At 47.9% G+C, this 10,967-nt stretch overlaps 1 protein-coding gene across 1 annotated transcript; it reads left to right on the top strand.

Annotated features, from left to right (window-relative positions):
• Positions 1 to 1,546: 1,546 nt before the first annotated feature.
• Positions 1,547 to 2,934, top strand: LOC309796215 (uncharacterized protein CXorf49 homolog; the record flags this gene model as incomplete). Its single annotated transcript, XM_082609272.1, has 2 exons — positions 1,547 to 2,788; positions 2,887 to 2,934. The coding sequence occupies 2 exons, from the start codon at positions 1,547 to 1,549 to the stop codon at positions 2,932 to 2,934; spliced, it is 1,290 nt and encodes a 429-aa protein (XP_082465398.1).
• Positions 2,935 to 10,967: the final 8,033 nt, after the last annotated feature.

The following is a 10,967-nucleotide window of genomic DNA, read 5'->3' as shown; positions in this document are numbered from 1 at the left end:
GTGAATCCAAAGCCATCGTTCTGCAACTTGCAGTTTGAAGTCAGGCAGATGCTTTGGAAAGCTGTGAGAATGGCCTGATGCATTCCGTTGGACTGCCACGCTTTATGCTACTGGATGCTAAGCCACGTTGCATTCATCCATTTCCTTATTGATGGGAATTTGGAGTGCTCCCAGTTTTTCCCATCACCAACACCCTTGTGCATGGGCTCCTGTACACTACAGGTACCAGCGTGTCTCCGGAAGAAGTACCAGGCAGCGGACTTGCCGGAACATAGAGGAAATACCTATCTTTTTTCTTCCTTTTTAAGGTCTTTGGCTCAAAGCAAGGACTCTGGAGTCAGATTGATTTGTTTCAATCCTGCCGCTGATCCCCATGAGCCGAATGACCTTGGGCCAGTGGCTGAACCTCTCAGTGCCTGTTTGCTCACCGGTAAGAGGCCAGTAATAGTTGGTACTATAGTTCTAGGAGTGTCACGCTGATGCATTACTATTTATGCCCAGCGCTTAGAAGAGTGCCAGGCACAGAGTCCATGCTGGCACTAAGTTGCTTTCAATGGATTCTGCCAAATTACCTCCCAAATGGGTCTCTTGCACCACCGCCACAGGGGTTTGCTCCTAACCTCTCCCACCCTCGAAATGGTTAAGTTCTTTGAAGGATGTCAACCTAGTGTGTGAAACCCGATTCGTGGTTTTAGTTCACATCTCCAGGATCAGCGGTGGCGAGCATCTTTTGGGGTGTAACTGGCCACTGCGATTTCCTCTTCTTTGAATTTGCCTCAGAGAGGAGGAAGGGCTGATGGAGCGAGGCCAACCCCAATCTCTCTGCCAACCCCAGTCTGTCCGCCAAACCCGCCTGCCAATGAAGTTTGCTGAGCGACATTTGATGGAGCAGTTGAGACAGAGACCTTACAGAACGAATATATGATCCCTTTGCTCTCTGGCTGACCCCTGATCACTGACTGAGGGACTCCCATGCCCATTCACCCGTTGGGTCGTAAGGCTTGCGGTGGAAGGGAGGCTGGCAAATGCTTTCGGCGCGTGCTAGGCATCCAGTGCCTCCATCTTGACATTTCATCCTCACCACCCCTGGAGCCTGGCGCCCTCACTCCCCGACCCCCTGTATAGATGGGAAACGGAGGCTCAGACCTGTGACTCTAACCGGAAAGGGGAGGCGGGACAGGAGGAGGCGAGCCGAGAGTCTTGACAGAGGGAGGCACTCCCACCATCCCCTTCTCCAGCCAACTGCTCGGACCGCCCACGGGCTTGAGTGCAAAGCAGAGGCTCTCAACCCCATTGGTTAGGCCTCGAGGGGACAGGCGAACAAGGCGCCTGCTGGTTGGCAGGGGCCGGACCAATGAGGAGGCCGCAGCGCGAGTATGGGAGGCGCGCTGAAAGTCGCGCGTCGTTTCGTTTGAGGCGAGCTCATGCGGCGCCTGAGGTGGTTGACGCTGCCCTCTGAGCGCCACCCGCCTCGTCCGACTTCACCGCGATCATGACTCGGGGCCATCAATTGTCTTCCCGGTTCCGCGGCCGCCCGGGTCGCGACATGAGCTCCCCAGATGAGGTGTCTGTGTGGGGAACGGGTTTCGGCCCAGAGGGCGGGGAGCGGGCCGGCGTCCGCACGGCCGGCCGCGCAGTTCCGCGGGGACCCGACTGCGGCCCCGCGCCCAGGAAGCCGCCGAGCGGTGGGGGCGGGAGCGGCTGCCCGGATCCCAAGGGCTTCCAGTCAGAGCGGGAGATGCTGGAAGCGGGAGGGCCGGTGGTGTGTGGCCGCGAAGGCCGACCTGGCTCCCTGGCTGACGTCAAGAGGGACCTCCTAGACTTGGCCGAGGAGTCTGCGGCGGGCACCACGCAGCACCTATACGATCGGGACGTGCTGGGCTTCCGCAGATACCCGTTGGCGGAAACCTGCGCCTCCTTCAAAGTGTCCGCTGGCCTCGAGGCGGGTCCCGGCGGTCCAGGAGCGACCGCCCAGAGCTGTGGGGAAGCGCCGCCGGCTCTGGCCGGCCCTCTCCACCTCGGTGGGCCCGAAGCGGGTCGGGCCTGGGGGAAGCCTAAGAGAGCCACTAAGCGTAGGTTGAACGTGGCTGTGGATCGCCAGCGGTTCTCCGATGAAGGCCTGGCGTGGCTACTGGGCAACTCCGAGTCCTCAGATGAGTTCAGTGACACAGAGATGATGACGGTGAGTACTTACCCCGGAGGAGGAGGCCAGGCCGAGCCCAGCAGACCCGAGGATCCCGGGGACACTCCCAGTCACTTGAATTTCCAAATCAGGGAGAATTTCCTTCACGTGACAGGCTCTTGCCTGTCCTCGGCTCTGCGAGGACTCTCTTCGGTTGTGGAAAGGCAGGGCATGGGAGAGCAGGGCATCTCTTCCCCTAAGAAAATGCAGAGCGTGCTCTGGGGGAACGGGGGCAGCAAGCCCAGCTACCCGGGAGCTGCTGCTGCTGCTGCTACGGCAGGTGGCCTGCCGCAGGTCACTCCTAGGAAGAAGGGGACCCTGGAGAAGAAATCCCTCGGGGGAGCCTCCACACTTGCCCTGGGGAAAAACTTCCCTTCCTGGGGGCAGCGAATCTGGGCACCTCCGCTGGAACCGGCCACCTTCCCCCCAGTCTCTGGTATTCCGCTGCTTGGGAGATCCAAGAGGTATACCTTGGGCCCTTCCGGAACCAAACAGGCCAAGCACACCAGCGCTGGGAAGAAATCGGTGGTCACGTGGACAAGGGAGTCTGAGGCTGTGGCGGGAGAAGATAAGGACCCAAATAGAGACCCAGCCCCAAAGGGCCAAGTGAATAGGCCAGGCTCCTCCTGTCTCCCCACTCTTCCCCGCCCCCACCGCACCCAAAGCACACGTCTTCACCCATGCTGCCTCTGTCCACCCCTCAGGGGTCGACATTGGGTGCCCCTCGGTCACTGGGTCATTATGATGCCTGATCAGGCTCCTTTTACTAGGGACAAACAGTAAGGTAGCACTTCGGGTGTGCTGGGCCTGGTTCTCCACCCTTGGCCTGTTTCCAGCGTCCTCTGAGAGACTGGGGCTGGGATGGAAGGGAGGGTTGGTAGCTGAATTGGGTCGGGGGATCCCTTAAAAGCTTCCCCGAAAAGCCTCAGTATTTAGACTCACCAGCTTCCTGAATCCTATCTCCTAGGTGTTCCCCAGACCTTCCTTGCAGGGGCCCTGGGCTTACTCAGTGCCCCACTGTTGTCCCTAGATCAGCTCTGCCTGCTGGCCTGGGGCTGACGGAGGGAGAAAGTGCTAATGAGATCAGCCTTTCAATTCCCTTCCCGATTCCCTGCCTCACCCCGGCCCAAATCACACAACTCTCTCTCTCTCTCTCTCTCTCTCTCTCTCTCTCTCTCTCTCTCTCTCTCTCTCTCACACACACACACACACACACACACACACACACTTCCTTAGTCCAAATCGGTGAAAAATTTTTGTTTCAGCTGCCAGCTCACAGGCCAGGGACATCTTATCCGCGCATGCATCGTGGAAAAGCCAGCAGTGGCGAGGTCGACACCAGAGGCCCCCAAGATCCAGGAATCTCAGAGTCCTTTGCCCTGAACCAGGGAGAAGTCATGCCCGGGGGGCCTGCCCCCTCAGGTGAGTGTCGTGGGTTTGATAGGAGGGGAGGGGAGAGGGGTGGAGGGCAGAAAGCTCTGGCTCTGTCTCTGTTGGGGGCACAGCCTTTCTGCCAGGCAGCTTCTCCCACAGGAGACGGGGTGCTGGCAGGGCTGGCCTTGAGCCACATCATCCTGTGTGTGGGGTTTGTGCATGCCATGTACCCTCCATGACTTATGAGTAATAAACTTCGTCCTTTCACAGTCTCCTAAAGGTTATTGCTGAGGTGCCTCTTGCAATTATAATAAGAACCACAAGGGCTAGTTCAACCACAACATTGGTTCTGAAAGGGGAAATATCTGTGGGGGCTCGCCTTGGAGTACAGATAAGTGCCTCCAGGTATTTCTAGCTGACAGTATCACTATCGATTGGCTGAGACCAGCACAATTACCCTGATGCCCAAAACACACAAAGACATCCAAAATAAAGAAAATTGCATACCAATCTTTCTCATGAATATAGATGAAATAACCCTCAAGAAAATATTAACAAACTGAATTCAGAAACATGTAAAAAGGATTATATACCATGACCAAGTGGGATTTATTCTAGAAATACAAGGTTGGTTTAACATCTAAAAATCAATTTATGTAATACACTATTTTAAAAGAAGAAAGCACTGAAACATTATCATATTAACTGACACAGAAAGAGCATGTGACAAAATTCCACCACCTTTCATGATAAAAACAATTTTAAAAAACTAGGAATAGAAAGAAATTTCTTCAGCATCATAAAGGATATCTATGAAAAACCTACAGCTAACATCATATTTAGTAGTGAAAGACTGCATACCTTTTCCCTAAAGTCAGCAACAAAGACATGCTCACTACTTTTATTCATTATTGCACTGGAAGTTTGAGCCAGTTCAAACAGGGAAGAAGAAGAACTAAAAGTCATCCAGATAGGAAATAAAAAGGGAGTTTTTTTTATTCTCAGATGACATGATTTCATATGCAGACAACCCTAAGGAATCCACAAAAACGGATCTAACGGTAGAACTAATAAAGAAGTTCAACAGATCACAGAATACAAGAGTAATATATAAAACAAATTTTATTGCTGTATACATGTAGCAAATAATCCAAAAATGAAATTAAGGAACACTTAATTCTAGCTACAATAGCATCAAAAAGAATGAAATGCTTAGGCATATATTTAACAAACCAAATGTAATACTTATGCACTGAGAAACACAAATTGATGTTTGTTGAGAGAAACTAAAGATGATCTAAATAACTGGAAAGGCATTGCATGTTCATGGTTGTAAGACTCAATATTTATATGGTAATTCTCCCCAAATTGACATATAGATTCAATTCAATCTCTATCGAAATTTCAGCAGGCTTTCTTTGTAGAAACTCACAGGCTGATCCAGAAAATTCATATGGAAATGAAAAACAAAACAAAACAGAATATCCAAAACTACTTCAAAAAAGAACAAACTTGGAAGATTCCACCTTCTGATTTCAAAACTTACGATAAAAATAAAGGTAATCAACTTAGTGTGATACCGACATAGAGATAGGTCAATGGAACAGAATCGAGAGTTTAGAAATAACGAACTCTCCTTAGATTTATGGTCAATGATTTTCAATTCAATGGGGAAAGGATGGTCTTTTCAACATATGGTGCTGGCACAACTGGATATCATGCAAAAATACAAACTTCGAACCTTACTTCACAGCACACACAAAACTTAATGCAAAATGGATCAGAGACTTAAAAGTAAAACCTACAACTATAAATCTGTTAAAAGAAACCCTAGGAGAAAAATATTTGTACGCATGAGCTAGGCGATGATTTCTTAGATACAACACGCAAAGCATGATCCATAAAAGAAAAACTTGATAAATTGGACTTCGTCAAAATTTAAAACATTTATGCTTCAGAAGGCACTATTCAGAAAATGAAAAGACAAGGTACAGACTGGGAGAAAATATTTGAAAGTCACAGATCTAACAAAGAACTTGTATGCAGAATAAAGAAGAAGAATACTAAATAAATAAGAAAATGACCCCATTAAAAAATTGGGTAAAAGATTTGTATAGACATTTAACCAAAGAAGGTATAGAAATGGTTAATAAGCATATGAAAGGATGTTCACAACCACTAGTCAGTAGGGAAATATAAATCAAAACCATAATGAGATACCATGTTGCAAAAACAATAGGATGGCTATAATCCAAAATACAGATAATAACAAATATTTGGATTTGGAGAAATTTGAATCCTCATACACTTCTGGTGATAATGTAAAATAGTTGAATCTTTTTGGAAAATATTCTGGTGTTTTCTTAAAAAGTTAAACACAGAGTTACCATATGATCCAGAATGTCCATTCCTAGGGATCTACCGAAGAGAACTGAAAACATATGTTCACACAAAAACTCATGAACTCAAAATGTATATGAATATGCTTAACAGCATTGAGTTTGGGAATATTATCCATAACATTCCCAAACTAAACACAACCCAAATGCCCATAAACTGATGAATGTATAAATAGAATGTGGTATACCCATACCATGGAATATTATTTGGCAATAAAAATAACTGAAGTACTGATACATGCTACAACATGGGTGAACCTCGAAAACATTACATTAAGTGAAAGAAGCCAGACAACATGTACTATATATTGTGTGATTCCATTTATACAAAATTTCCTAAATAGGCAAATCATAGAGACAGAAAGTAGTTTATTACTTGCCTATAGGGCTGGGGGTGGGTTGGGGGGTTCGGGGTGTTGGGTAAGGGATACAAGGCGTCTTCTTGGGCTAACAAAAATATCCTAAAATTGATTGTGATAGATGCACAACTGTGAATATACGAAAAGCCATTGAATAAGGCATTTTATTTTTTAATTCATTTTTATTGCAAAAACACATAATATGAAACCTACCTTATTAACAATTTTTTAGTGTACAGTGTTGTTAACTATATGAACATTGTTGCAATCAGATCTCCGGAATTCTTCATCTTGCATGACTGCAAATCTATACTCATGGAACAACAACTCCCCATTTCCCCCTCCCCCAAGCCTTTGGCAACCAGGATTCTACTTTCTGCTTCTAAGAGTTTGACTACTTTAGGTACCCCATATAAGTGGAAACATGCTGTATTTGTCCTTTGTGAGTGGCTTACTTCACTTAGTATAATATCCTCAAAGTTCATCCATACTACAGCATATAGCAAGATTTCCTTCTTTTCAAAGGCTGAATAATATTCTGTAATATGTATACATTATATATACCACCTTTTTTAATTTATTTATTTTTAATTAGTTTCTGCTTTATAACAAAGTGAATCAGTCATACATATACATCTGTTCCCACATCCCTTCCCTCATGCATCTCCCTCCCTCCCACCCTCCCCATCCCACCCCTCCATGCGGGTCACAAAGCACCGAGCTGATCTCCCTGTGCCCTGCGGCTGCTTCCCACTATCTATCTACCTTACGTTTGGTAGTGTTATATACCACCTTTTATCCATTCACCTGTTGATAGATATTTAGGTTGTCTTCACCCCTTGGCTATTGTGAATAAGGGTACAGTGAACATGGGAGTGCAATAATCTATGCAAGATCCTGATTTCAATTATTTTGTAATGTAAATGTAAATATACCGAAGTGAGAACGCTGGATCATATGGGAGTTCTATTTTTGTTTTTTTAGGAACTTCCATACTGTTTTCCATGGCGGGTGCACAATTTTACACTCCCACCAGCGATGCACAAGGAATTCATTTTCTTCACTACCTTGCCAACACTTGCTATTTTGAGTTGTTTTTTTTTTTAATACTGGCCATGTTAACAGTTGTGAGGTGATAACTCATTGTGGTTTTGAATTGCATTTCCCTGTTGACTAGTGATGTTGAGCATTTTTCATATACCTGTAGGCCATTTATGTGTCTTCTTTGGAGAAATATCTAATCAATTCCTTTGTTCATTTTTAAATTGTGTTATTTGGGTTTTGTCTGTTTCTTTGTTTTTGAAAGCATAAGCCACAGACTGGGAAACAATATTTGCAAAGCACACATGATAAAAAACTTGTATGCGAAAGAGATAAAGAACATTCGATATTCAGTAATGAGAAATCAAACAACACAATAAACAATGAGCAAAAAAAAAAATCGAACTGACATTGCGCTTACTGGATGGTCAGTAAGCTACTGAGAAGATGTTTCACCTCATTAGTCATTAGGGAAATAACTAAAGCCAGAATGAAATACGACAACATAGCTATAAACATGGCTGAAATAAAAACAAAATACAGACAATACCAAGTGCTAGACAGACTGAGGAACAGCTAGAACTCTCCTGCATTGCTGGTGAGAATGCAAAAAATGGTATAGACTCTCTGGAAACAGTTAAAAATACACTAACGATTCAATCCAGCAAGTTAACTCCTAGATATTTACCCAAGAGAAATGAAAACTTATATTCACAAAAAATCTGTATGCAAATGTTCATAGCACTTTTCTTAGATGCTTGGGTGACTGCACACTGGCACCGGACGCAGACATATCTAGGACTACTGGACACAGTTTCTGAGCTGACATTGATCCCGGAAGCCCAAAGTGTCATGATGGGGCCCCATTAGAGTGGGGCTTATGAGGTTCTGGCAGTAAAAGGAGTTGGGGATAGAGATCAGTTCACGGTGAGCTGACTGGGTCCCTGGACAAACATAGTGGTCATTTCTCCAGTCCCCAAGCTGATAATTCTAAGTGATACACTTGGCAGTTGGAGCAATGACCTACACATTGGGTCATTGGTCTGTGGAGTAAGAGCTATCACGGTGGGGAAAGCCAAGAGGAACCTCTGCCACTGGCTCCCACCCCGGGCCAAGAGAGTACGTCCAAACCAGTATTGGATCCTGGTAAGCATAGGGGGTTAAAGCAGAGATTAGTGACATCATTGGAGACGTATGGGATGTATGGGAAGAGGAGGTAGGAGAGCCACAGGGACGAAGAGAGTGGAGAAGGAGAGAAGTTCCGGGAGTCTCTCTATGGGGGAGGGAGGAAGGGAATGGAAATGGTGAGAGGGAAGATGGAGGCTTCCACTGGATCCACTGGTAATGTTTCATAGGATGCTGGTGGATGCAGGAGATTTTGCTATATCCTTCCTTATCCATTTTAACATATTTGAAATAGCACACCATGCCTTAAAAAGTCACTGGGAGAAGTGGAAGAGGGCGGTATCCACAAACAGGCAGGCACCATCGGGGGCAGGCTCGAGGAGGAGGATTGCAGATTTACAGTGCACCCAGTCTCCCCTGCTCTGTAACTTCTCCAGCATGGCCAGCTTCTCAGGTGCAGAAACTCAGGCCCAGAAAACTGGGCCTTTGAGTTCCACAGGCAACAGCGGTTCAGACACGCCAGGACTCTCCAGGAGGTCAGCCAGAGCAGGATGCAGGAGAGAGAGGTGACTGAAGACAGAGGAGTATGAACGGGAAGGAGCAGAAGGAAGGTATGGGAGGAATGGAGGGGTGTCAGAGTAGGAGTTGGGTGGCAGACAAGGGAAATTCTAACACCCATGGGCCATAGAGAAACCAAGGGAGGCACCACTCCCCAGACATCAGTACTGCTCAGCTCAGGGAAGCTGAGAACTGACAGTTCCAAGAAAAATTGAGAGACACCTGGCTATCCACACCGACCGCCATCACAACTGGTAGGCCTTGGTTGTGCGTCCTTCAAAACTTTAAAACATACTTGTACATATACTTAAATGAATTCTCATATAGTACATAGGATTGACTGGTGTGTGTGTGTGCCCACGCACGCAAGTGATTTAACTTACAAATGTGAATCCAAAGCCATCGTTCTGCAACTTGCAGTTTGAAGTCAGGCAGGTGCTTTGGAAAGCTGTGAGAATGGCCTGATGCATTCCGTTGGACTGCCACGCTTTATGCTACTGGATGCTAAGCCACGTTGCATTCATCCATTTCCTTACTGATGGGAATTTGGAGTGCTCCCAGTTTTTCCCATCACCAACACCCTTGTGCATGGGCTCCTGTACACTACAGGTACCAGCGTGTCTCCGGAAGAAGTACCAGGCAGCGGACTTGCCGGAACATAGAGGAAATACCTATTTTTTTTTCTTCCTTTTTAAGGTCTTTGGCTCAAAGCAAGGACTCTGGAGTCAGATTGATTGGTTTCAATCCTGCCGCTGATCCCCATGAGCCGAATGACCTTGGGCCAGTGGCTGAACCTCTCAATGCCTGTTTGCTCACCGGTAAGAGGCCAGTAATAGTTGGTACTATAGTTCTAGGAGTGTCACGCTGATGCATTACTATTTATGCCCAGCGCTTAGAAGAGTGCCAGGCACAGAGTCCGTGCTGGCACTAAGTTGCTTTCAATGGATTCTGCCAAATTACCTCCCAAATGGGTCTCTTGCACCACCGCCACAGGGGTTTGCTCCTCACCTCTCCCACCCTCGGAATGGTTAAGCTCTTTGAAGGTTGTCAACCTAGTGTGTGAAACCTGATTCGTGGTTTTAGTTCACATCTCCAGGATCAGCGGTGGCGAGCATCTTTTGGGGTGTAACTGGCCACTGCGATTTCCTCTTCTTTGAATTTGCCTCAGAGGGGGGAAGGGCTGATGGAGCGAGGCCAACCCCAATCTCTCTGCCAACCCCAGTCTCTCCGCCAAACCCGCCTGCCAATAACGTTTCCTGAGCTACATTTGATGGAGCAGTTGAGACAGAGACCTTACAGAACGAAAATACGATCCCTTTGCTCTCTGGCCGACCCCTGATCACTGACTGCGGGACTCCTATGCCCATTCTCCCGTTGGGTCGTAAGGCTTGCAGTGGAAGGGAGGCTGGCAAATGCTTTCGGCGCGTGCTAGGCATCCAGTGCCTCCATCTTGACATTTCATCCTCACCACCCCTGGAGCCCGGCGCCCTCACTCCCCGACCCCCTGTATAGATGGGAAACGGAGGCTCAGAGCTGCGACTCTAACCGGAAAGGGGAGGCGGGACAGGAGGAGGCGGGCCGAGAGGCTTGACAGAGGGAGACACTCCCACCATCCCCTTCACCAGCCAACTGCTCGGACCACCCACGGGCTTGAGGGCAAAGCAGAGGCCCTCGACCCCACTGGTTAGGCCTCCAGGGGACAGGCGAACAAGGTTGCTGGTTGGCGGGGGCCGGACCAATGAGAAGGCCGCGTCGCGGGCATGGGAGGCGCGCTGAAAGTCGCGCGTCGTTTCGTTTGAGGTGAGCTCGTGCGGCGCCTGAGGTGGTTGACGCTGCCCTCTGAGCGCCGCCCGCCTCATCCGCCGTGACCGCGACCGCGACTCGGGCCATCAACAGTCGCCCCGGTTCCGCGGCCGCCCGCGTCGCGAC

The sequence above is a fragment of the Mesoplodon mirus genome, assembly GCF_964341445.2.
Source record: "Mesoplodon mirus genome assembly, chromosome: X".
In the NCBI taxonomy this organism is placed as follows: domain Eukaryota; kingdom Metazoa; phylum Chordata; class Mammalia; order Artiodactyla; family Ziphiidae; genus Mesoplodon; species Mesoplodon mirus.
This window is presented reverse-complemented; position numbering and strand designations above follow the sequence as displayed.